The sequence below is a fragment of the Chiloscyllium punctatum genome, chromosome 6 (assembly GCF_047496795.1).
Source record: "Chiloscyllium punctatum isolate Juve2018m chromosome 6, sChiPun1.3, whole genome shotgun sequence".
In the NCBI taxonomy this organism is placed as follows: domain Eukaryota; kingdom Metazoa; phylum Chordata; class Chondrichthyes; order Orectolobiformes; family Hemiscylliidae; genus Chiloscyllium; species Chiloscyllium punctatum.
The window spans coordinates 63,461,460-63,489,458 of NC_092744.1; the positions used below are offsets into that span (position 1 = coordinate 63,461,460).

Sequence of the window (27,999 nt, forward strand, 5' to 3'; positions counted from 1 at the left end):
TAAAAATGCCAGATCAGACAATTTTGTTTATTTCACGTTGATTTTATGAATCTTAGTTAACCTATGTGTTTATCTGACTATCCTTCAGTTCTGACAATGGGTCACTGCACTCGAATGGCTAACTCTGTTTCTCTCTTTTTCAATTAGACCAGCCAAACCTGCTGATTTTCTCCAGCAATTTCTTTTTGTTTCGCGTTTCCAGCATCTGAAGTCCTTTGTTTTATTTGTCCTTTTTGAAATTATTTCAGTGCATGAAAAAAAACTGGTATTAAAATCAGGTGATGGAAGTGGAAAATCAAGCACTCTTGCAACAATTGACATATTTAAGTGTATATAATAAGCAACTTTTCTGTGATCTCTTTTGTCAATATCTTGTGATTTTTCGAACAAATCTAAGATGTATGAAGCATTTGAAACCTCTTATTATATTCCGATAGTCATCAAATTTACACCTTTATAAAATTGTGGGAACAACCCGTTTTTGTCAAAAAGTATTTCTAAATGGATTTTTTTCAGCATGTCCATATTTGCTGCTGTTCATACATCATTATAGTTATTTAAATGGTGCATACAGAATTACCTGCACATTGTTGCTGCTAGGAATGGAGCAAAGATCCTAGAACTCGGTTGCATCCACAATTCTTAAGTAGCTCTGCTGTTGCCCTGGCTCTATATTTGATTTGTGGAGTGAAGATAATTTCTGACAACTGTCATTGACAGAGCTATCCCACTTCCTTTCCAGTCTTTCTACCTACCAAAATGTCTTTGACTATCCAGTTCTCAATCTTGGCCATCTCACAGCCAAGTTTCTGCATCATCTTCTTTTATTTCTACTTATTCTATCAACTCATCCATCTTGTCACGAACACTGGATGTATATTTTTCTATTCTGAAGTTATTTCCATGTTTATATGCTCTGTCCCTTTTGGTACTGTTTTGCCCTTTCTCTAACTTTCCAAATCTCCCCTCATATAAACACTCCCCTCCATCTCCCATCCCTATTAAGTTTAAGATCCCTTACAGTCTGAACTATACAGTTCATAAAAACTCTGGTCACAAGACAGCTTATTACTGCCTATCCCAACAGCACATTCTCCATTTTCTAGAATATAGGAGACAGTGCTCTATCAATTGATCCCTATTTTTCCAATACAAAACTTTGATGTATTCTCTGATCTTATTTGATCTGATGCCAATTTGCTCATGGCTCAGTTAGTAAACCAGAGATTATTACCTTTGTGGATTTGCTTTTTAATTTAACTCTTAACTGCTCAAAATCTCTTGGCAAGAATATTTGTCTTGGTTTGTCAAATATCTTTGGTACCTATGTAGACTTTGACGACCGGATCTTTCCCCTCCTACAACAAATTCCTTTCTCATCCAAGGAACCTGTCCCTAGCCTGGGCAGGCAATGACTCTCAATATTGGCTGTGCATCCTTTTGGTTGTTCATAACAAATAAGGAACCAACTATGCACAACCAGTTTGCCCTTGTAAGACTCACATCATCATCTAATATTAAACGTGAATGCACAATTGGGCAACATTGGTTCTATAATCTTGAGCATGCAATTAATTATACTCACAACCAATTTATACCTGTCAGTCAGGCTCACAGTATGGCACATTTGTCTGTACTGGAGTCTACATTTATTAAATACATATGGCCCTCTTTGCAGACAGAAAGAACACGTACATACATTGTGCCTGTTTCAATGCAACAAAATCAGTGACAGGAATTTTCTGGTTCATTGCTCAGTGCAATGCATTAATGAATCAGAGTTAATCTGCCTCATTTAAAATGTATTCAAAGCTTACCAGTTAATGGTCAGACATAATTGTTTGGTCCATTCACCAGCACAATGTCTCAGCTAATCAAAGTTCACTTACCAACCAATTAGCATTCCCCTCTTTGGTATTTCTTGCAAATTGCCCTGATGAGTGCAAAATGAAAAATTTCAAAAAGTGTGTCTTTTTTCAGCAATTAATAAATGAAATGAATGTGCAAAAATATGAAGTATCATTAATATTAACCATGAACTGTATGATCAAGTTAGAGAGGCGATTTTTATCTTTGAGAAAGTGAAAATTTTAAGGACTGCAAAATTAGAATGCTGTACTTTAGAAATTTCCATTAAACCTCAAATAGTGGTAGTTCAGTTTAGTTTATGAGATCAGAATTAGAAAGGAGAAACCAAACAAATAATAATCCATCTGAGTCTGTGTAGAGCTAGGTGGTCTATAATTGTTTCAATAAAATATATAAATTAGTTATGTGATTCCCAGTGAAAGGAAGCAAACAGTTTCTAAATAATGGAGTTCCTTGGTGGAATCAGGGATCCTGGAGAGAGGGAACTGTATCAATCAGGGATATTTTAATCTGGGTCTTCCAGTCAAATGTTTAGTTTTGAAGCCATAGTTAATGAATATAATTTCTAGTTGGAACATCACAGATACGACAAGTTACCATGACAATAGATTGCAGAGAACTAGCTTTGCATGGGGCATTTATCTTTGAGTTCTGCTGATGTGGTTCAGCTGAGAAAGTGCATCTGCTAAAACTGGTGAAAGTAGCTACAGACTAGAAGCAAAGTGACTATCAGAAATCAGGGATTTTCCAGAGGTAAAGGCACAAGGCAAGATTACAGTGAAGTTCACATATGATCTAATATATCCACAATTGTAGGATCCTTCAACAGCGGCAAAATCTTGTTTTGATGGATGTTATTGAAAGGAAAGCTTATAGTTCAAAGGATAGCAGACACAGAAAAAAAAGTGAATTTCTAAGAACAGTCTTCTCATCTCAAGGACCAATCTAGGTAATATCCACTATACTGTTTGCAAAGCAAGTTTATCCTTCCTTAAATATGGAGATCAAAACTGCATACAGTACTCCCAATTATGATTTCACCAAAGGCCTGTACAATAGTAGCAAAGTTTGTTTATTCTTGGACAAGATTTGTCTTTGTAATTGTTTGCTGTACTTACATGCTAGCTTTATGCTCCTTGTAAATCACAATCTCTCTGAACATTATTTAGAAACTTCATGCCTTTTATTAAATTTTTTTTTTCTATTCTTGCTACCAAAGTGAATAATCGCGGACTTCTCCACATTATAGTTTATCTGCCAACTTGTTGCTGACTGACCTGATGTGCTTATAATTTATTGAGACTCTGCATTCTCCTCATAGCTGGCATTTGCACCTAACTTTGTATCATTAGATATGTTAATTTGTCTCTTCATCTTAGTCACTAATGATGATCAAAGTCTTCCAGTTAGTGGAATACTGGAGAAAAATATTCCCTTACTGACCTTTCTCTGATTTGTTTGGTACTGTTGTGGTATCTATCCAAGACCCAGTGAGCACAGGATTTATCAGAGGAAACAGCAGAGAGAATGCGTACAGAAGTCATCCTCCCTTTTTACAGCTCGAACCGCTGTATCCTGGTAAATTGAAATATTCCAGAAGATTTCAGTTCTTTAGGGTGAGTGCATAATGAATAGTTGAAAGGGTAGATCTGTCATTAGGTAGGGTAGTCAAGTGACAGGTAGGTAGCTACACCGCTAAGTTAGTAAGGTCCAGACAAATTTGTTACTGTCTCTGTGTAGTGTCAAGAGGGACAAGGAGGCAAATTCTCAACCCACAGCATGTCACAGGATTGGGGGATAATGGAAGCCCAGGAGGATTTCAGAGGGCAGCAGCAGAGGAACTGGGAAAACAGTTAGGGTTCAGAGGGGAAACAAAGGGGTCAGTAGGACTCGCTGAATTCCCAGGAATTAGACATGTTTTCATCTGTCTAATATTTACTGCACAATATCCAGGAAATAAGTCTCATCTCTGCCAACACTCCAAACCTAATTTAGAGCCAACAATATTCAAGCAGTGTCCTAGGGAGCTGGGGAATTCCCATCGGGAGTTTAAACTTTCCAGACAGTCCCCATGGAGTTGGTGTGTTGGAACTTCCAGGAGTCCCAACATGTATCCTTGGGGCTATGCAGTTGTCACTCACTATTGAAGGACCAGAAGATCAGGGCAGTGAATTTTAAACAGCACAGACACATCCCACTGATCCTTCTAGCACTCCAATGGTTACAGATTGCCAACTTGAAAATGCCCCCGAGATTCTAATTTGGCTCAAAGTTGAAGAAATTTGTTTGATAAAGGCACTTGAAGCTTGCAATTCCATCTTTCCCCTGTATTTCAGAGGAAAGCATTTCCACATGTACAAATGACAGCGTGCAACATTGTAACATTTTAGATAGTTTTAGATCTTATTGTTATGAGCAAGTCAGTTAGGAAGTCTCAAAATTTATTCTATATAACCTTTCATGATATGTCTAAGAGCTGAATCTACTGTGGTAGGAAGGAATATCTCAAACTTGACTTCATTTGAAATTCAGCTGGCATGAAGTCTGATTCTCTCCCAATTGGTTTAAATCATGAAACTTTCAGCAGATACCTAAAACCTTTGAAACTAGTTACTTGCTTTACTTTGGACCAAAATGAAAAGAAGCACCGAGTTCACTAAAATGAGAGCTACATCAAAATACCAAACTAAACAACACGATCACTAGAACATTCTAATTTCTTACTTTCTTAGCTGAAGCAACCATCAAATTTAAGAGTTATAATTCTTAACGGTCTCTCTTCAAAGGAATTAATGATGAGACAAGCAAGATTTTGCCTTTAACAATCCATGTTGGTTATGCATTACTATATTTTTAGTTTGTAAATATTGTCCTATTTGCTTTTTTTGGAAGCGGTTCAATTTTCTTTTGTCAATCAGTCACTGTTACATTGACTGGTTTATAGTTCCTCAGGTATATTCTTATCTCCCTTCTTAAGTATAGATAGATTGCTGAAAGATCCCTGACACCACACGTTTTCCTAAAGAAGTATTATATATGCGTAATCATGCCTTTGTTATTTTATCCCTGGATTATTTTAGAAAGCTTTGGATACCATGTCTGGCTTCAATGGGTTTTTGTAAATTCAAAACATGATATTATGTAGACAAAGTCCCTGGAATACTGTGTCACAACACACAACTGGAGCATGACATTTGTACAATCCACATTATAATTTATTACCACTGGAAATAAAACAACTCTGCCACTGGGAAAGGTACAATGTCATCAAAATATACCACCAGTAATTCAAAATCAGTGATAGTTAAAACACACAACATTCAGCATTACAGAAACTCCAGCACTGACTTATTTAAAATACTCTCCTGTGGCATGCGTCATAATAATTTGTGCTGTTAAAAATGGCAAACATGTCCTTCCTTACAAAACTTACGAAATTCTCAAAAGGACAGAGGAGTTGTTTGGAATGTGCTTTGTGCCCAGAGCAGAATGAAGTTTGGAATGTGACATCAATGCCATTATAAAGAATACGAATAAAATGTTGTCTTTTGACCTGTCCATTTTGCCACATTTCAAAGATTATTCGAGCACCAAATCGAGGAAAACTGGCATCAGGAATGCCCAAAGCGCTGAGCAGGGGTGCCACTGTGACATCATGAGCAGAGTAGAGGGCAAATATTTCATCCTTTTTCCCTTGAGCAATCTGTTGCATGCGAGTGACAGTCTGGTTTAAAATTGGGTGGGTTGCAAGTAGTGCATATTTGTAGTACAACTTCTTCCTCTGCCTGTCTTGCTCATCTTCTAGCTGATGTGCCTTGATGACTTTGAAGTGGTTCAACTTAATGCAACCATATTCTGTACATGGAAATGAGATGTTATGACAGAAATGGCATAGCAGAGAGTCAATGGGATTAGCTGCTCTTAACCGTCGCGTGGGAATCCCCACAATTTTTGCCATGTCTATGTATGTCTGTTCCAACAGGCTGTTTTTAACCCGCATATTGTACTGGCGTCGTTGTTCCTCCTCTAGGTAGTGATTACGCATCGGGCAGTCGCAGCTGTTAGAGCAGAAAATGGTACTCCACTGGTATCGGATGTGTATTTTGCCCCAGTCCAGTTTTGGTAGTAGGCTGTACAGCAGAGCCAGTCCACTCTGCAGTGTCCGGCTCTTTCCTGTTGATTCCACATACACATGCTTCGTAGTCCAGTTATCAGGCAGCAGTTTATGTTTCTTAATGTACGTGTCGTGCAAATGTTCTCCATTCAACAGATGCTGGACAACTCCTGGAAGCAAAAATAGAGATTGAGAAGAGCCAACCTAATGGAGAATGGTTTTATTTTGCACTTTGCCCTGTTTTTGCTTGCTGTCAGCAGTGATACAAAGTGAGATATGACAACTGAATGGAGGAGTCTACTTTCGCCTATTTTGCAACATTTTGCACGGAAATCATTCATAAACAGTGATAAATGGTGGGCCACACTATGATACATCAAAGTAACAAAAACATACTCTAAATGTTCTCAAAACTATCAGTATTGTAGATATTGCAGCAGTGGAATGATACAGCACCAATTAAGCTATTGTGTGAATATCAGTTCTTCAAAGTGAATAGCCAATTAGTTCCTTCCCCTCTTCTTTCACCATTGTGTTTTCAGTTCCCTTTAAAATACTTATCAAAACAATGTTACAATTCAAACTTCTTTCACAACCCTTTCAAAGCACTTTGTGTGAAAATGTTTTCTCATGTTGTCCTATTCGTAATTTTGAAGACTTCTATAAAATACCGTCAAAACTTTCTCCAGTCTGTCTGTGTAACTGAAGCCCCTCACTGATGGTGCCACTCTAAACCCCCTAACCACACTTGCCAAGGCCTCGGTATTTTCCAAACGACATCAGCATGCTTGACGGCTATCTCAATGCAAGGTTTGCACATTCCTCTAAGAGGATCCAGAATCATGATGCCATCAAAGCCACTTGATTATTGAAAGAGAAATGAGAGAGTTTCCTTATGAACCTGCAGAGATGACTGAATCCTATCCCAAATAATTAAGTTAATGCTTTTGAGTGTTTGATTGTGGCCCATTCCCCACAGGGATCGAGTAAGGCACAACTTCTGATTATATAAACAAAACCTGATGTTGAAACGTCCCTAGGTTCATGCCGACATATGTACACACAGAGCGTGGATTTCAACTTGAAACCTGGTTTGGCAAATCAGCAGCCCATTAGAGAAATTGACCAACTTTCATTTCCCACAGGAACGATTCGGTGAAAATTCCTGCTGTTATTTAATAATCATGCTAATCCAATTTTTGAGCACAATAAGATATTCTAGCAATGCAGAGATTTCATTGCAAATAAACAATAACCGTTTCCATTTGTTCTCCTCTCAAACAAGTTGTATGCCTGAAAGCAATACACTCAGTGTTCTGCATCAAAAAAATCATTTGTTGCCTCATGCATTTTTGTCTCTTGCTGTGCAATAACTGCACATCAGCAAATAAACTCAATTCATGAGAATCAAGTTTAAATATTTCTTGCACATTCAACTAATATGTTGGCAATTGAACTGGTCACTATCACAAACAAACCTTCAAAAGCATAAAGATCCAGAGCTAAGAGTCAAATCAACATCTGGAGTTGGCCCACAAGTACATGAAGTATGAGTAACAAAGGCAGTATCACATAACTGCTAAATTAACAGAAAAAGACCATCAGAAAACTCTCAGTTAATCCATAGAATGAATGTTTATTGGATTGAAATTTTATAGATTGAATGTTTCTTAGTCACTTAAGAATGCAGCAGAGTGCCAACTGTGTATTCTTTAGCATGATAGGTAAATTTCTGTGGAGTGTTCTTGCAATCAGCATTTCCCCATTAAAGCAATGGTCAAACACTTGCCCATGAATACACAAAGGTTGTTTATACGCATGCTCCACCAGATTTGGATGGTAGAAATTCAAGAAGGAAAGGGGAGAAACTAAAGCAACTTGCAGACCAATGAGCCTAACATTAGTAATAGGAAGCTGCTTGAATCTATTGTTGGGAACAATATAGCAGGGCATTTAGAAAATCAATTGCACAGTGTCCTAGTTTTATAAAATGGAAATTGTGTATGGCAAATCTGATATGTGTTTTAGAGGATGTAACTACAAAGAGTGGAAAAGGGGCAATCAGAGCATACAATGTACCTGGATTCTCAAAAAGCATATAATAAGATGCACAGCAGCTTACTGCACAGAAAACTCATGGGATTTTTTTACTCATTCATTATTGCCTGTGACTAGTGAAGATTGAGAAGATGGTGTTGAGCTATCAATTGATGTAGGTATATCCACAATGATATTAGAGAAAAAGATGCAGAATTTGCCCCAGTGACACTGAAATGTTGGTTGTAATATATCAGCATAAACCAAGGAATAATTATTGTAGAGAAAACAGAGCATAAGAATAAATAGGTCAGTTTGGGTTGTCAATTTGTGACTATTGTCATACCGCAAGGATCTTAGCTAGGTTTACAGCTTTTGCTTTCTTTATCAATAACTTAAAAAGTGAACCAAATGTAATGTACAGAGGAACCTCGATTATCCAAAGGTCACGGGCAGGGAGAATTTCGCTCGGTTAATTGAATTCCGGATAACATAGTTCAGCCAAGCATCAGGGCCTTGCAATCTTGCTGGATAATCAGATATTCAGATAATCAAATGCCGGATAATCAAGATTCCTCTGTATTCATGATGGCTAATGACAAAGTTAGGTGGAAAGATATATTGAGGAGGACACAAGGAGGCTGCACAACGACACAGTCAAGTTGGCAAATGGGTAAAAACACCCACGCACTTTGATTTCAAACTTAACTCAAACCACAAATAAAGATCTCACAGCCTAGTTTGAATGGTTTTTCTTGAACTCTTATTTAAGCAATTACTTGTTTCACTGAAGATATGCCCACTTTAAACTCTATTGTCTTTATGAATTCAAATATTGGATCATTTTTCATCAAAGAACTGGAATACATAATATTTGCTGAAAATGATAAAAGTACACAATTATTCTGTTGAAATTATAACTAAAATAAGACAGAAGTAAACAATTACACATAGCTATTCTCTTTACATATCATTTACTCAAAGCCCACTTTTCTTCAAGGTCAATTCAGTAATGCATACATACTGCAGTGATATAGAGTCATAGAGATGTACAGCACAGACCCTTCAGTCCAACTCATCCATGCTGACCAGATATCCCAACCCAATCTAGTCCCACCTGCAAGCACCCAGCACATATCCCACCTAACCCTTCCTATTCATATACCCATCCAGATGCCTTTTAAATGTTGCAATTGTACTAACCTCCACCACTTCCTCTGGCAGCTCATTCCATACACGTACCACCCTCTGCTTGAAAAGGTTGCCCCTTAGGTCTCTTTTATATCTTTCCCCTCTCACCCTAAATCTATACCCTCTAGTTCTGGACTCTCCGACCCCAGGGAAAAGACTTTGCCTATTTATCCTATCCATGCCCCTCATAATTTTATAAACCTCTATAAGGTCACCCCTCAGCCTCTGACACTCCAGGGAAAACAGCTCCAGCCTGTTCAGCCTCTCCTTATAGCTCAAATCCTCCAACCCTGGCAACATCCTTGTAAATCTTTTTTGAACCCTTCCAAGTTTCACAACATCTTTCCGATAGGAAGGAGACCAGAATTGCATGCAATATTCCAACAGTGGCCTAATCAATGTCCTGTACAGCCGCAACATGACCTCCCAACTCCTGTACTCAATACTCTGAACAATAAAGGAAAGCATACCAAACGCCTTCTTCACTATCCTATCTACCTCTGACTCCACTTTCATGGAGCTATGAACCTGCACTCCAAGGTCTCTTTGTTCAGCAACACTCCCCAGGACCTTACCATTAAGTGTGTAAGTCCTGCCAAGATTTGCTTTCCCAAAATGCAGCACCTTGCATTTATCTGAATTAAACTCCATCTGCCACTTCTCAGCCCAGTGGCTCATCTGAACAAGATCCTGTTGTAATCTGAGGTAACCCTCTTTGCTGTCCACTACACCTCCAATTTTAGTGTCATCTGCAAACTTACTAACTATACCTTTTATACTCACATCCAAATCATTTATATAAATGATGAAATGTAGTGGACCCAGCACCGATCCTTGTGGTACTCCACTGGTCACAGGCCTCCAGTCTGAAAAACAACCTTCCAATACCACCACCCTCTGTCTTCCAGCTTCAGCCAGTTCTGTATCCAAATAGCTAGTTCTCCCTGTATTCCGTGAGATCTAACCTTGCTAATCAGTCTCCCATAGGTAACCTTGCTAAACGCCTCACTGATGTCCATATAGATCACATCTACCAATCTACCCTCATCAATCCTTTGTTACTTCTTCAAAAAACTCAATCAAGTTTGAGAGATATGATTTCCCACACATAAAGCCTGTTGACTATCCCTAATCAGTCCTTGCCTTTCCAAATACATGTACATCCTGTCCCTCAGGATTTCCTCCAATAACTTGTCCACCACCGACGTCAGACTCACTGATCTATAGTTCCCTGGCTTGTCCTTACCACCTTTCTTAAACAGTGGCACCACGTTAGCTAACCTCCAGTCTTCCAGCAACTCACCTGTGACTTTTGATGATACAAATATCTCAGCAAGAGGCCCAGCAATCACTTCCTTAGCTTCCCACAGAGTTCTCGGATACACCTGATCATGTCCTGGGGATTTATCTACCTTTTTGTGTTTCAAGACATCCAGCACTTCCTCCTCTGTAATATGGACATTTTTCAAGATGTCACCATCTATGTCCCTACATTCTATATCTTCCATGTCCTTTTCTACAGTAAATATTGATGCAAAATACTCGTTTAGAATCTGTCCCATCTCCTGCGGCTGCCTTGCTGATCTTTGAGGGGCCCTATTCTCTCCCTAGTTACCCTTTAATCCTTAATGTATTTGTAAAAACCCTTTGGTTTCTCATTAACTATTTGCCAAAGCTATCTCATGTCCCCATTTTGCCCTCATGATTTCTAAGTATACTCCTATCGCCTTTATACTATTCACTCAATCTATCCTGTCTATACCTGACATACGCTTCCTTCTTTTTCTGAACCAAACAATCAATTTCTTTGGTCATCCAGCATTCCACGTATGTATATTAACCCTGGATACAATTATTGGTAATTCGAAAGTGGTAATGATAAAATAATCTTAATATACCACTGTTAGCAGATGAAGAAGGTGGTGGCATTTGTTGTAATGTCATTGAACTAGCAATCCAGAACCTCAAGCCAATGATCTGGGGACATAAGTTTAAAGGAGAAAGTGAGGACTGCAGATGCTGGAGATCAGAGCTGAAAATGTGTTGCTGGAAAAGCACAGCAGGTCAGGCTGCATCCAAGGAGCAGGAGAATCGACGTTTCGGGCATGAGCCCTTCTTCAGGAATCATAAGTTTAAATCCCACCTTGGCAGATGGTGAATTCTGAATTCAATACGAAGTATGGAATAAAAATCTGGTCTATTGGCGACCACATAACCATTGTGAATTGTCATAAAACCTATCTAGTTCATAAATGTCCTTTGCATATAAATGTCCAGCAGAAATGTTTGCCTGTCTATTAATGCCAACATCTCATGAATAAGAGAAACCTCACTTCTGCATCACACATTCTCTACAAACACATTCTTTATATTCAAGATGTGGAGGTGACAGTTTTGGACCGGGGTGGACAGAATTCAAAATCACACAACACTAGGTTATTGTCCAACAGGTTTATTTGGAAGTGCAGGTTTTTGAAGCGCTGCTCCTTCATCAGGTGGGGCAGGATCATTGTACACAGAAATTATAGTAAAACATCAAAGTATTGTACAACTGATGTGAAGTATTGAACAAATCTAAATTGCTGTAAAGTATTTAATCACTTAGAATGGTTGAAGTTTTGATTCATTGATATGTAAATCCCAGAACTTCTTTCAAGTCACAGTCTTGAGATAACTTAAGGTTGTATAAAGAAAAAAAAAGTGACATCTCAGCTCAGACAATGCATTAAAGGTGTGAGGTTAGAATCTGTCTATATCCCAACTCTGAGTCAGAATAGTCCTATTTCCAAAATAGAAATTGATAAAATGCCACATGGACTGAATGCCTACAGATTGTGTGCTTTTTGAAAAAAAATAGAATGTATCTGACCACAACACCATGCCACCCTGTCATGGCAACCACTGCAAGGGGAAGCAGAGTGTTGACACAGATACTACCATTGCACGTGGAGACACCACCCACCACGCACACAGCAGGCACTCATGTGACTCAGCCATCATTGTCTATCTCATATACTGCAGACAAGGATGCCCCGAGGCATGGTATATTGACAAGACCAAGCGGACACAACGACAATGGACGAATGGACACCACACAACAATCACCAGACAGGGGTGTTCTCTCCCATTTGGGGAATACTTCTACGGTCAAGAACATTCAGCCTCAGATCTTCCAGTGACCGTACTCAAAGGTGAATCTTAAGGTACACAACAACGCAGAGGCTGATTGCCAAGTTCAGTACAATGAGGATGGCCTCAACCGGAACCTTGGGTTCACATCACACTACAGGTGACCCCACTACACTATACACACTCACACACAAGCCCACATACACACACACTCTTACACACAATCACACTGACACAGACCCTCTCGCATACACACTGTCTCACTCTCTCTCTCTCAGATGCATACCCCAACTCGTACTCACACACACACCCTTTCAGGCTTTTACTTTATCACACTCACACACACATTCTATCAAACACACACACATATACAAATCTCTGGGGTGAATCTGCATTTGCAGATACATTGTATTTTTTTCAAAAAGCACACAATCTATAGGCAGTCATGTGACATTTTATCAATTCCTACTTTGAAAATAGAACCAGTCTGACTCAAGATTGGGATACAGACAGACTCTAACCTCACACCTTTAATGCATTTCTGAGCTGAAATGACATTTTTTTTCTCATAAAACCTTAAGTTATCTCAGGAATGTGACTTGAAAGAAGTTCTGGGATTTGAATATTAAAGAACCAAAACCTGCAACCCATTCTAAGTGATTAAAAACTTAACAGCAATCTAGGTCTGTTCAATACATTGCATCAGTTGTATGACACTTTGATCTTTTACTATAAATGCTGCGTCATATGATCTTGCCCCAGTAGCTACCTGATGAAGGAGCAGTGCTTTGAAAGCTTGTACTTCCAAGTAAACCTATTGGACTATAACCTGGTTTATGTGATTTTTTAACTTTATCCTTCATCATGTAATTGCACTTCTGCCCTTCACACATTGCAGCAGAACTCGCACACTCCACACAAGATTTACACTTGCACCACCACAAAAATTAAACTAAAACCTAAGTTGCGTGGTACTTCACCTATTTGGGTCAGTTCTCCCATTTCACACACTGTATGGCTGGGGAGGAGAGCAATATTATTCAAGGGACCATCCAGTTTACAGGCCGTGACGATGTTCCTGTTCTTAATGAAGGTTTCCAGCAGCCGGTGAGAGGGTTTCCTTTCAACAGAGAAAGAAAAATATAGTTTAATACTTCTGGATGCAAATTAAAGCATTTAATAAGCAGCAAAACTGCAATTCACAGGAACATACTTCGACAAAAGCCTGTACTGCTTCCCTCATTACAGTCACTGTTTTTATTCTGCTTTAGCTAACTCTTATCTGTCTGCAAAGCTGAAAATTCCTTGTTATAGAAAAAATTAATTTTCTCTGCTTCCATCACCCTTTCAGTTAATGTGTATCACATGTCCACAACTCATTGCTTAATCTGCTTTTCCTCATTATGCCAAATTGTTTTGCCATTATCTTCAAGCTGCACCCACTGACTCACTGATCGTTCTGCCACCAGAAGCAGTTTCCCCTTAGATCCTCTATCAGCACTCTTCACCATTTTGTACACCTTGAACAAATCTCTAATTAACTTCCTACAAGAGCAAAACAGAGTGCATGCTGGAAATTAAAACAGTACAACATGAAACATTCATCAGATCTGGCCATATCTGGGGAGAGAAAAAGAGAGTTACTTTCAACAAGACTTTGCAAAAGGCCATCGACCTCAACTACTAACTCTGTTTCTCTTAAAATTGCAGTCAGACTGAGTATTTTCAAATTTCTGGTTCAGATTTCTGATATGTGCAATATTTCAGTTATGCACCAGTAGTGCCAGGATTTGCAGTTCAGGAGAAAAATGGTTTAAAATTGTTAGAAAAATTACAGTTATCCAAAATAAAAGCATGTTAACTATGTAGGGTCAACCAATGGCAAATTGTTGGGTGTGGAGATGCTTTCAAATCTGTCTATTCAGAGTTGTTATGACACACCCCTGGGTGGGCCTTGAACCCAAGTCTCCTGGCCCCGAGGAAGGGATGCTAGCACTGCTTCAGCAGAGTCTCAAATGGCTGGGTATAGAGTACAATGAAATTTAACAAAATAGCTTATTCCACACAGCTCATTTGATTGCCTTTCGATAATGAGTATTGCAGATTGTGTATCAATTGTGTTTAATTTTATGCAGGTAGAGGGCATTAATTGGGGTTTGACTTGAGCATGTAAACAACATTTAATGAACAGTGGCATGATTAACTTTGAGGTTGTAGATATTTTAACTCCATCTGTTCTGACATGTATGATACAACGAGAGAGCAGGTGGGAATTGAACATTAGCCTTCAGGCAAGGTAGGGAGGGACACTACCAGTGGCCACAGACCCCTCAAGTTTGGAGTTGCATTCTTGTAATGTTTCAATCTGTAAATAAACTTAAGGCTGAGTCTAAGTTGGCTCCTGTATTATCCTCCAGCAACTGGCTTTCTGTTTTTTTTAATTAAACCTACTTTTCTAGTCACCCTGGTCAGAGGTGTTATTATACAGTTCTAGAGTAGTTGGGACTTGAATGCGGACCTCCTGGTTCAGGGGCAGGGACAGGATCACTGTGCCACAAGAGGATCCCTTGCTACTGGCTTTCTCGAATAGAAGTAGTATTGGTTCCATCTGTTCTTCGCACATACCAGGATTGCACGATAAATGGATGTCAAACATTCAGTTGCAGTCTGCTGAACCCACTTACATTTACAAAGGACCCCTATCAGTTACTGTGCATTAAATTTTCTCATTTTACTGGCAAAGTGCCTTTGAGTTAGATTCGAGGCAGCCAATCCACATAAAGCTTTCTCATGCAATCGTCTGCCCTTCATCTGATTGACAGCAGAGATGGAAATCGAATTCTCTGATGTCATCTGATGGCATCTTATTCAAACTATTGTTGCACACCTTCGATGCTGCAAATGAGAAGCTGCCCCTCATACTGTCATATCAGACTGTTATATTGCAGAAAAGGAAGCTATCACACTATTTTGCAGATAGGGACCTGGAGATGCTAGTGGATGGGTAGCACAAGAGGAGGAGAATTTTTTTTCCTTCTGATTAGCAAATTTAAATTAGCCTGGACTGCGACAGCAATGAAATGTTCCACATGAAGGGAAACACGCAGAATGTGGAGAGAAGGTCAATGGCCCTCTGTGCTCAGACAGGCGAGTGCCTCCATCGTATTTCCGCTACCTCATACTGACAGGACTACAGAGATGACATTGACTGCTCTTGACATCAAGGCTGAAAATGTGTTGCTGGAAAAGTGCAGCAGGTCAGGCAGCATCCAAGGAACAGGAGAATCGACGTTTCGGGCATCAGCACTTCTTCAGGGCTGATGCCCGAAACATCGATTCTCCTGTTCCTTGGATGCAGCCTGACCTGCTGCACTTTTCCAGCAACACATTTTCAGCTCTGATCTCCAGCATCTGCAGTCCTCACTTTCTGCTCTTGACATCAAGGCAGCATTTGCCTGATCATGGCATCAAGGAGCCCTATCAAAGTGGATGTCTTTGGGAATCAGGAGGAAAACTCTCCATTGGCTAGAGTCATACCTGGTACAGAGGAAGATGGTTATGGTTATTTAAAGCCAGTCAGCTGAGCTCCAGGACATCTCTACAGGAGGTCCTCAGAGTGCCATCCAAGGCCCAACTTCCTTCAGCTCTTCCATCAATGACCTCCCATTCGTCATAAGGTCAGAAGTAAGGACGGTGATCGCAGAATGTTCAGCATCATCTAAGACTTCTCAGAAGTAAACCATGTCCAAATGCAGCAAGACTTGGACAATAGCCAGGGTTGACTGAAAAGTGGCAAGTAACATTTGCATCACACAAATGTCAAGCAATGACCATCTCCAACTAAAAAGAATCTAACCATCATCCCTTGGGTCATTCAATGGCATTACCATCATTGAATTCGCAACTATCAACATCCTACAGATTACCATTGACCAGAAACTGAACTGGGCTAGCCATAAAAATTGAGTGGCTATGCAAACAGGTCAGAAAGTAAGAATCCTTCAATGAATAACTCATCTTCTGACTCTCCAGAGCGTATCCACAATCTACAAGACACAAGTCAGGAGGTGATTGAATACTCCCCACTTGCCTGGATGGGTGCAGCTCCAACACCACTCAGGAAGCTTGACACGATCCATCACTAAGCAGCCCACTTGTTTGGCACCACATCCCCAAACATTCATTCCCTCCACGCTCAGTAGCAGCAACATGTCCCATCTACAAGCTGCACTGTAAAAATTCACCTTAGACAATACTTTCAAACCTATGACCATTGCCACCTGGAAAGACAAGGCCACAGACACATGGAACACAACCAACAAATTTCCCTCCAAGCCAGTGACCATCCTGAGCTGGAATATATCGCTATTTCTTCAATGTTGATAGGAAAAAAATCCTAGAATTCCCTCCTTAATGGCATTGTGGGTTTGCCTATAGCATATGGACTACAGCAGTTCAAGAAAGCAGCTCATCTTTACCTTCTTAAGAGCAATTAGGGATATGCAATAAACGTTGGCAAAGCTAGATCTGCCTATATTCCATGAATAAAAAAAACACTCACTCTAACTCTGTCAGTGCACAACCATCTCACCACGCTTATCAACGACACTTCTCAGTACACATCATGTCCATCCACCTTGACCACTTAAACTACCATCGCTCCCTGCCGTCCGAGTTTCCTACTCACTCAGCTACCACCAGGTTACTGCCCTGATTTTCACATCGGGTATTGGTGCTGTCAGGTTTCTTAGGGGAGATGGGGAAAATAACTTTTACAGAGCAGTTTATTCATGAAAGAATCTGTTTGTTTCATAAGATGATTCATTTTGTTACTGTGCCAAAGACTGATTTGCTGAAATGAGTGAGTGTTACAATGCAAAAATATTGATGAAAATAAATTAATTCATTGTCATTTCTTATGTCCACCAATGGGAGATAAAGCATATTATCAATTCAATGCAAGTTTCTTATTTTCTTAGCCTGACTTCAGGCATACTAAAATATACGAGCAGCTGTTCTAAACCAGAAGGGGATGTTATTTTAATGTCCCTTCCGACAGACAGACGCAGAGCTGTCAAAATCAATGCACAGAAAATTAAGATGCTCAGACAATTTCACTGTGACTGACAACACTAAAACTAAGAGGAAATCGACGGCATCCCAAAAATGATAAAATAAATTACTGGCTTTATTTACATTTTGAAGCAAAATCCAAGTAATGCAGTTTTATTTATGAATATAGAAAGCATTATCAAATAGAATGCTTAGTAAGACTTTCTTAATATCTTGTTTTAAACAATTTGATGATTTCCAAATTAAGTTACTTCTTTTTCAGAAAGAAAGTTATGCATGTGGAGATTGTTCTTAGCAATAACTGGTGCCAGATTTTGATTAACTTGGCTTTCTATCTATGACTTTGAGTTTTCACATCCTTAAGCAGTGTTTCCATGGAAACACTGAAGTTACTTCAATGTAGCTACATGTAAATGATATTAAGTATATTAAATACCTTTGCAAATTAAATGGATAATAATCAGTCATTAAATCTATTGCTATAATTGCATTGATATGATGAAATTTGCATTGGTAATAGAACTATGCTTTCAAAATCCCTTCTCTAACGTTCAATGATTCTTGCAGACTGTTATGTTTTCACTTCTTATGTAGTGTCCTGCTTCCAAAAGCCATACAGCTTGTGTCAGTGCCTATCTTCATTTGTGAATGTTCACACCCTGAACAAAATGTAAAACAGTTTGACAGATTTGGTGTGAAACCATTATCAACCACCAATAAAACTTCTGAATGATTATTGTCAGTCAATGAGGAAACAACGCAAATGTTAACTCAAGAGCACCTCAAATACTCAAATGTTAGGCTTCCTTCTCCTTTAATTTGCATGAATATTAATAATTTAAGGTCTTCTACATCTTTTCTATGGAAAGTAGCTAAAAGATCCCAAACTGTGGCAACATCAGAAATTTTCATTTTAAAATACCATTCATGGAATGGCAACAGTCTTACACTAAGACAGTCTGTTTGTAACCTTGGCGGTCACATTTGACCCTGATATGGACTTTTGTTTCTGCATCATTAAGACCACCTACTTTCACCTTAGTAACATTGTCTGATCTTGCTAAAATTGTCATTGATGCCTTCTTTAACACTGGACCCGATGGTTCAAACACTCCTGGGAGATCCCCTACATTCTATATTCTCTGGGTCTGAGGTCATTCAGAGGTCTGCTGTGTTGTAAAATTGTGGAAAATCCCATTCCCCTGTCAGCTTTTTGCTCACTGACCTATCGGCTCTCAAACTGGCAACACCTTTGATATTAATATCCTCTTCCTTTTCAAGATACTTCTATGGCCTCTTCCTTCCCCATCTCAGAAATAGCCTGCAGCTGTACCGCCCTCTGAGACATCTACACCCACCTAATTCTGGCCTAGTTTGTGTTTTTTCAATTTTAATTACTCCACAATTAACTGTTGTGCCTTCAGCTCCTTGGTCCAGAGGTATGGAATTCCCTCCCTATTAGTCTCCAACTCATTGTTACCCTTTAAGAGACTCCTTAAAGTCTTATATTTTGGCAAAGCTTTCAGTCATCCGCTCTAACATCATCTTATGTGACTCGGTGTTTTGCAATGTTCCTGTGTACATTTCATTATGTTATAGATCCAAGTAGTTATAGACAGAGAGTGCAAAATAAAGCTGCATTGTAAATTTAAATATTTCCCCCTGCTAGATTAGCTTAATTAAACTCCCAGTAAGTTTACACAGAAGAAAATAAAGTGAGGGTCAATGATCATTCCACACATTCCTAAAATAAATGTCCACAAATAACATTTATCTTGGAGACTTTATATTTTTGCATTTGATTTCTAATAAATATCTTTCTAAATCTTTAACCTATATACAGCTTGTGTGACTTGCTTAGTAACAAGGCAAATTGCCAACTTACGAACTTGGGAAAAGTTGCAAGAATTCAGTTATTTTTCTCTTTCAATTATTGACCAGGTATTACTGTCAGTAGTCCATAAGATTCCTTTACAGACTTTTTACAGAATTTTCTACAGGGGGCTATTCTAAAACATATAGCAAAAACCTTTTTTTGTATCTTTATTGGACCTATGCCCTGTGACAGGACAAGAAGTTGTGACTCACCTTGGTCAATGGAATTGCACAATTGTTAAAGGGAGTAGAGAGAATGAGCCATAACATTTCAGCAAGTATAATTCAAAATCAAATCAGGAGCAGAAAATAATAAACAAGTTGGGACTGAGAGAGATTAAAGGGACAGAAAGAAAAAGGTAAATATGCCTTTTTAAAAATCTCCAACATTAAGTAAAATCTGAAAGAATGCAACATCACATTTATAAAAATGTTTTTCTGGTGTCAGCAAAGTTGCTTTCCAGTAAATAGGTTGGATCATGCTGTTATAAGTGTAATTACACTTGAAGAGATGATCCCTAAGTTTTCCCTGACAAGTTTTGTACATATTGATCATGTAGGTCAAGGTTGCTCAGTTATGTGGACAGATTAAATTAAATTGAATTAGCGTTATTGTCACATGTACTCACGTGATTAGATTAGATTCCCTACAGTGTGGAAACAGGCCCAACAAGTCCACACTGACCCTCCAAAGAGTAACCCACCCCACCTCTGACTAATGCACCTAGCAACTATGGACAATTTAACATGGCCAATTCACCTATCTGCACATCCTTTGGTGAAAAGTTTACAGTCGCCACTTACACAGCCATCTTAGGTACAAAGGTACAGATTCTGGAGTACAATTTCTTAGGAAAAAAATTAGCAAAGCAATTATTGTCCTCCTTAAATCTGAAAAGGTTAAGGGAGATCTAAAAAATATATTTAAATTAAGAGTAGGTTTACATTAGAAAGAGTAGAGTGAAAATGTTTCCTATGGCAAATGGGCCAGTATTGCAGAATTAAAATACTGTTAAAAGTCTGGGACACTCCACCTAAAGGATAATGAAATCAAATTCCATAGGACTTCTAAAAAGACAATTAGATGTGCCCTAAGGAGGACTAATTTACAGTGTTATGAGGGAAAGATAAGCTATATGGGAGAGAATTGAACAGCTTTTTTAAGCATTGGCCCAGCTGTGATGGGCTGAATAGCCTCTTTCTATGTTGTGAGACAATGGTTCTACCATTTTTCATTTTGTAAATCCCCACATTTTGTAAAAAGATAGTACAGGATAATGTGTACAGTGCCTGAGAGAGACTAAGAAACAGAGAGAGAGAGCTGCAAATACAGTAAGTAAGAAGAGACAGACCTTTAATCATCACCAATGTTCTGTCTTTGGTTCAACCACTAATATGCACTGCCTACATCATTTCGCCACACTTTTAGTTAAAGTTATAGCAGCAGCAGCTTGGAAGAACCCACAGTCACAGTGATTACAATTCATGAATGTAAATATTGCATGCAATGGGAAAATTTCCATAAGGGTCCTCTGAACTTCTCGTAATCGGAAACTTCAGTGGAAATCTTGAAGAAACAGCATAAACAGCCACTGATGTTATTGTTCCAGGGTTTTGTCTGAAGTTACACTGGACAATCTGAAGAGCTGTTGCTGTCATTCACATTCAACAGTCAGCAGTACAACTTCTCTCAACCACCAGGGGGCAATATACTGCTACTACTCGGCAGATAACTGGACGCACTATGAGAAGCAAAAAAGCCTCTAAATAAAAGTTCTACTCCGGAGCTGATTTTTAGACTAAGTGAAATGGCTAGTGAGGACATTATATTCTAAAGTCAAGACTCAAACATGTGATATGATATGGGAGTGCGATCTCTTCCAATGAACTATACACGAGCAATGGAGAGTTGGAAAGAGGTTGGACATGGATCTAATTATGACAGTGCCAGGTGCTGTGCCTGCATCACCTAGTGTAGTTCTGATGAAGTAAATCACCAGCTCCGCAGTTCCCACTAAAGCAATAGCAGAATCATGGTGCAATCTATTTGGATTGATATAAATAGCTCAAGTGTAATAGTGACTGATATTAAAGTAAATCAGTAAAAACAGAGGTGGGATGCAGTTCCCAGTACACATCATACCATGTGAGAAGCAGTTAGCTCAAAAAAAAAGGAAGGACAGAGAAGCTTGAATCAACAACAAAATAAAATGAACAAAGGAATACTCCTCCAACCAGAAGCATGAAGGAAATAGAATTGAGTTCAGTACCAGCTTCTTCTCTCCAGCATGAACCAGTGTATGTAAGAGTCCAATACCAATAAAGACAGCTAGAAAAGAAAACCATAGAATTGTGAATGAGGAATAAGTAACAAATTAATGGCAGTTCCAAGTGTGGTCTGTTTCACCTAATCTCTCTTATAATCACAATTTACTGTACATTTGAATTGCCTTACTTGTTCTCTCCTGTCACGATACTTGCCACAACATATAAAAATAGTAAAATCTATTAGACTTATTAGTGAGTTTTTGCTTGCATCTCAAAACCATTATAAAGTCTCTTCCCCTGCCTCAGGTTCCTCATCTTTCTCTTCCCCACTCTTCAGTCAATCTGAATGTTGATGCAACACATGTTTCTATTCCAAATTCTTTTTCTAAAGCATTAAAACTTCACATTTTAAACAGGGTAAATGCTAAATGTAGACTTACGATGGACTGGTGGATAGCAGAGTTCTCCAGCATGGAAAGAGGCCCAATGTATCCAAGTAATTCCATCAGGCACCAATGAAATCTAGTTCTGCTTTCCAGTACTTGGCCTGTAGCCTCATAAGCCATGGCAGTTCAACTCATTATCTAAATATTTCTTAAATGTTGTGGTGGTTCCTACCTTGACAACCCTTTCAGGCAGTGAGTCCGAGGTATCTAACACCATCAGTGTGAAATAATTTGGCCTTAAACTCCCTGTAAACCTCCTGCTCTTCACCTTAAATGTATGTCCCCTGGTTACTGATCCCTCCACAAAGTGGGAAATTTCTTTCTATCTATGCCTCTCATAATTCTGTATGCCTCAATCAGGACAACCCTCCTCTGCCTTTAGATAATAACCCCAGTCTATCTAGTCACCTTTCATACGTGAAATACAGCAGCACAGGCAACATCCTAATGAATCTCCACTGCACCTTCTCTAGAGAAATCACATCTTTCCTAAAGTGTGGCAGCCAGAACTGCCTATAGCACTCCAGCTGTTGCCTAACTCACACCATATCCAGCTCCATCATGTCCTTCTTGCTCTTGTATTCAACACCTTGATTACTAAATACCTTTGACTAATAAAATTTGTACACATCATCTTAACCACTTTATCAACCTGTTCTGTTGCCTTCAAGGATCTAAAGACATGCACAACAAAGGTCCCTCTAATCTTCTGTAATTTCTAAGATCCTACTATTCATTGTCTACTCCCTTGCCTTGTTAGCCTTCCCAAAATGCATCACTTCACAATTTCCTAGACTTAATTCCAGTCAACTGACTAGCTCATCTAAATCATACTGCAGAGGTAAAAAACATACTGCAGCCTACGGCTTTCCTATTCACTATTTACCTCACCACACATTTTCACATAATCCATGAACCTTCTGATCAAATCTCCTATATTCATGTCTAGGTCATTAATGTACAGTAGAAACAGAAAGTGACCGAGCACCAAACCCTCTGGCAGAGGCTTCCAATCATAATAACAACCTGAGATTATCATCCTCTGCCACCTGTCACAAAGCCAGTTTTGGATAGAAGTACCTTGGGCCCCATGATCTCTTGCATTATTAACCAGTCTTCTGTGAGAGACTGCGTCAAATACCTTACCAAAATCCATGTAGACTACATCCACTTCACTACCTTGTTATGAAGTTGAAGGCATGTACTGTTCCTTAGAGAAAGAGAGAATGCTGTTCTGAACTGAGAGCTTATAAGCACCTGTGTACACAACTGGGTGGCAGTCCCAGACTGTACTTGAAAACTGAAAATATGTAACATTTGGCTGAAATGGATATCTGAGTTTTGGTTGCTGTTTTGACAATTCAAAATTAACCAATTTAAATTATGCCCCAGGATACTAAAACCCAATCGCGTTTGAAATTATTGTTTTGCCAACATCAAACCAATGAGATGATCTGAAGTTGTGGGATATAAAATGTGGACATTTTGAAGATTGGTCAGAGAGAGATAACTGCCATTGAGACAGAAACGTCTGGAGAACTAATAACTTGTTCTCCAAGAAATTAGGAAACACTCTCTATCAAAGGTACCTTTTCATATGAAGCATACTTGCAGTAAAAAGAAAGAAGATGACCGAGGGAGATCCTGGAAAAAGACAGACACAGAAGATGACAGTGATTATGTGGTTTTGAAATTAAGTTAATATAATTTTAGTAAATGTTTTATTGGAACAGCATATTGTTCTCGAATTGGAGGCAGATAGTAAGCAGTTAAGAGAAAGGGGGGGCTTGGAATTGTGAACTGTTGTTGTTTAATGTTCACTTTTAGAGTTAAATATAAATTGATGTTGTTTTGTTTAACTAGTGGAATTTGGGAGTGCTCTGTCACTCATTTTGACAGATTATGAGGCGAGGCGAGCTTTTCTGGATGTTTGGTTTAGTTGACAGAGGGGTTCACCGCTGTGTCATAACAACCCTCATCCACACAGCTAGTCATAAAAATCAGTCAGACATTGTAAACCCGATGAAACCATGCTGAAGATCCTTGATTAATTTTCCAAGTGAAGATTAATAGTGTCTCTCTGAATTATTTCCAAATATTTCTCTACCACTCGTATTAGACTCACTAGTCTATTACTGCCTGGCTTATCCTTACCAACCTTTTGAATAACGGTATCACATTACTTGTTTTCTACTTGCTTGGAATATTTCCTGTGTCTAGAGAGGAACTGAAAGTTAATGACATGACCCCTACAATCTCCTTCCTTGCCTCTCATCCCAGCCTGGAATACAACACATAAATAACTTGCAGATCATGAGGATCTATTTTAATCTTTTCTCTTCAGCATGTCAGCTTTTTAGAAACTGTCCCTGTATTTGGGCTTAATATCTCAAAAGCTAAGGAACAGGAAAGTCATCAAGTGTTCCCCTGCATCATCATTACCTAGCGTATGTAGGTGGTTATTGAGTGAGGACAGGATTGGACTCTGATGTGGACATGGTCCTTGATAATTAAGTAGTTCACTGACATCCTGTCTAGGGCTACACATGAAGAGTGATGAACACAGTTGCCAAAGGGAAAGAACTACCAGCTTCAACAGAACTCATCCATTAGCAGACAGTCTTCAATTGAAGGAGGCAGAAAACAAGCACACCCTCTCAAATACAGAGCCACCAGACATAGAGACAGTCAGTACATTCACCTTTACTTTTCACTTCGGGCCCCTACTGGTCTCCCAACACATGCAGGATATGGAGGAGGTGCACTAATACCTACGTAGTGCTGTTCCACTCCAATGTCCTGGATAGGATGACCTATATGGTCAGGGTACACTTCAGGCAAACCTATCCTTTAACAAGGACTAGGTCAAGATCAAAGGTAGAAAAAGGTGTGTCACTTGCAAAATGAACCCCAAGGCATGAAGTTACAAGGCTTTTCTTTCTGCAGAAGTGAAATATTTGAATGGTTTATTGCCTCCTTATTTTTGGAGTGGTCCGGCAAGCATGCAAGACTACAGAGTCCCACTACCAGTTTTTGGAAGGCCTAGAATTGCAGGGTACCAAAGACCAAACAGGGCTTCAACAATATCTTTGTCCTGTTCTGCTCCTGAAAACTGGGCATACTAAAGAGAAATGTCCAAATTTTTAAACCAATCTGTCATATGATAAACATGATAGCCAATGTACAGGAATATAAATGGTAGAATGTAAAAGTAATAGAAATCTGAAATTAAAAGTCTAACGATGACCATGAATCCATTGTTGATTGCTGGGAAAAAACCCCCATCTGGTTCACAAATGCCCTTTAGGGAAGAAAACTGCCATCCTTACCTAGTCTGGTCTACATGCGACTCCTGACCCACAACAATGTGATTGACTCTTTACTGCCCTCTGGGAATTAGGGATGGGCAATAAATGCTGGCGTGGCCAGCAACGCCCTCATCCCGTGAGTGAATAAAAAAAGACTAATTCATATATAGATAAATGGAGATATACAGCCTCACGGGGAATCCTCTCTGACTTCACAAACACAAGACAAACAAATGGTTCATGAAGGAATGCAAAACACACCACGTCTGTCAGAAACCATCAGCATGAGGCACTCCAGGCACAAGTAAACCAAAGTATCTGATTCTCCCAAAGGGATGTTTGATCTATTGTTTGCCTGACTTATGGCCAGACCAATTAGAAATACAACCCATTGCTTTCATGGCAATGGCAGAGAATTTGATCCAATTCTCAGATAATTCTCTATGTCAATCAAAATGAACTATTCTGAGGCACTTTCAGTATCTTATAGGTACAGTTAAGCATACCAGGAAGGAACCAGGCAATTTTCACTATTCCTGGATTTTTAGTCGTATCATGGGAAAATTTGGACGAGGCTGGAAAACAAAGTTGGACATGTGGACAATCCTCACTAGATTGCAGCAAATGTCGTCAGCATGTGATCTTGGTACTGCCTGCTAATTTAAATGATAGTGGTGTGCAGCCCAGCATGAAGTTGCTTGTGGCCATGCACCTCAGCAGAGAGTTCCAGTTGGAGAGAGATTCACAACATTTAAAGCTAACATGCACTAGGTAAAGACAGAGTGCACTCTGGCTGCAGTAGTGCCTGAAACAGTCAAAGAAGAACTTCTGAGCGGAAAGAAAAGGGAGAATAGTTTAAAAGGCTAAAGCATGCTCCAAAGTTCTCAAATGCATTAGTGCAGGAGGTGGACAATAAGAGGGAAGGCCTCTTCACTCAGGCAGCTGGGATGTCACCCAGTCTGTACTTACAAGGCAGTGGGAACAGAAAACCATCCCAGTTCATGACAGCAGCCCAGCTGCAAGAACTCCAATTACCTTTCTGCTGTTGCCAGTGTTCTTGATACCACATTCAGTGTGCTCCTGGGCAAAGTGGCCGGAAGTGGAAACATGTTAGCAAACAAGGTCAATACATTATTGCAATTTCCCAGGTCCACCCACTGTTAATCACACTTTCTGGTAAAAAAAACCCAAGTATAAGTCCAATAAATCAAACCCCAAGGAAAATTCCTATAGATCTCATCTTGCTATTCATCACGCTCATATGTTGAGTGGTGTCTTCCTATAAAACACTGTAGGATATTACATTAAATTAAAGGAGCTCAGTAAATGCAACTTGTGTTATTGGAAAAATTCAGTAAAATTTAAATTACTTGCATTTAATATGGTCGACTAAAGATGGACAAATTCCTGAAAATGGATTTTATGTTAGGAGTGCCATTTCTAAATTTTAATTCAATTTGTTTTCAGCAATATTCAGAGATGTTGACAAAGTTATTTGTCTTGCACACATCAAGATAAATGTAAGAATGCCAAACTTCCAATGATCGCAATAACCTATACCACAGGAGGAAAAGGGACTGATTATTTGGCAAGTCAATTCTGATCGACCAAGATGTTCCTGTCAAGAAAGCAGTAAGGAACAGTAAGCTCTTGGATAATTCACACCTGTTTGCAGAGAACTTTATAGGAATATATCTTGTTTCTTGCAAATGTAAATGATCCACATTTGAGCTCAACTGATTATCTCGAATTGATGGCAGTTAGCATAAGAAGGATTGTTTGACAAGTGCTGTCAAATCAGCAGAATCACATCTAACACTAGTTGCTTTATTTTCGGTTCTAAAAGTATAGGCTGGCTGAGCACACTATGCACTCTGCCTATAATGAGCATGCTATTTGACTGAATCAACCAAACCTTAAGACATATGGCCTACATACGGGGCATGGCACTGAAAGTGAAACTTATAAATGCCAATTGTGTGGTGGGTGGAATATCTTTTTGAACTAACAAAACACATCATTACAAGATTGACTGTGCATTCATACTTTTTTGTAACATAGCCCATCACTACAACCGGCATACAAAGTCAGCTTTATAGGTCAAATCTATCGAACAAGTTTAGAAAAAATAAGAATTATCAGTCTCTGAAGACGGAAGGAGTGATTTTTTTATGTTTATTTTATATGTGGTGAACAGAAAAGGAGAGAGGCATACCAGAATGATTAGAGAAAAGGATTGGAATAAAGACAATGTGAGCTGGAATATCCAGTATGAAGCATAAAGTAAGCATGAGGCAGCAAGAAAGGAAGTCTTGACAGAGCATGTAGAATGCAAGAATCAAGGAAAAAAAGAGAAATGAACAGTATGGAAACTTATTTTATAGCAGCATTCCTTCAAAACTGCAGTCTAAGCAGTGGTGGAATCAATGACGTTTACTGAGAGGTCACACTGACCTAAAAAGAGTTGTAATCATGCATGGCAGCTAAAAGGGCAATGAAACAAACTTTTGCACTTTTGTGCCATTGTAAGCAGGATATGTTTGTGCAATGCATAGATTTGAAACACACAGTGGCTGACTGCTCTTGAGAAGCTTCAATGTTTAGATTATTCTACAGGGTATTTAAGTGAAGTTATAGTGGAAGAAAATGATTCCAACATTCTGTCTTTCATGCAGTTCCAGCAGTGTAT

At 39.1% G+C, this 27,999-nt stretch overlaps 1 protein-coding gene across 4 annotated transcripts in view; it reads right to left on the minus strand.

Moving 5' to 3' along the window:
* Window positions 1-5,045: 5,045 nt before the first annotated feature.
* Window positions 5,046-27,999, minus strand: part of pxylp1 (2-phosphoxylose phosphatase 1) — a 175,639-nt gene continuing 152,685 nt past the window's right edge. For all 4 annotated transcript variants that reach the window (XM_072572796.1, XM_072572794.1, XM_072572795.1 and 1 more), the window contains 2 exons: window positions 13,321-13,460; window positions 5,046-6,153 (listed from right to left, as the gene is read on the minus strand). In XM_072572796.1, the coding sequence (XP_072428897.1) occupies window positions 5,222-6,153; window positions 13,321-13,460 (1,072 nt within the window). In that variant the 3' untranslated portion in view covers window positions 5,046-5,221. The remainder of the gene's footprint in view (window positions 6,154-13,320; window positions 13,461-27,999) is intronic.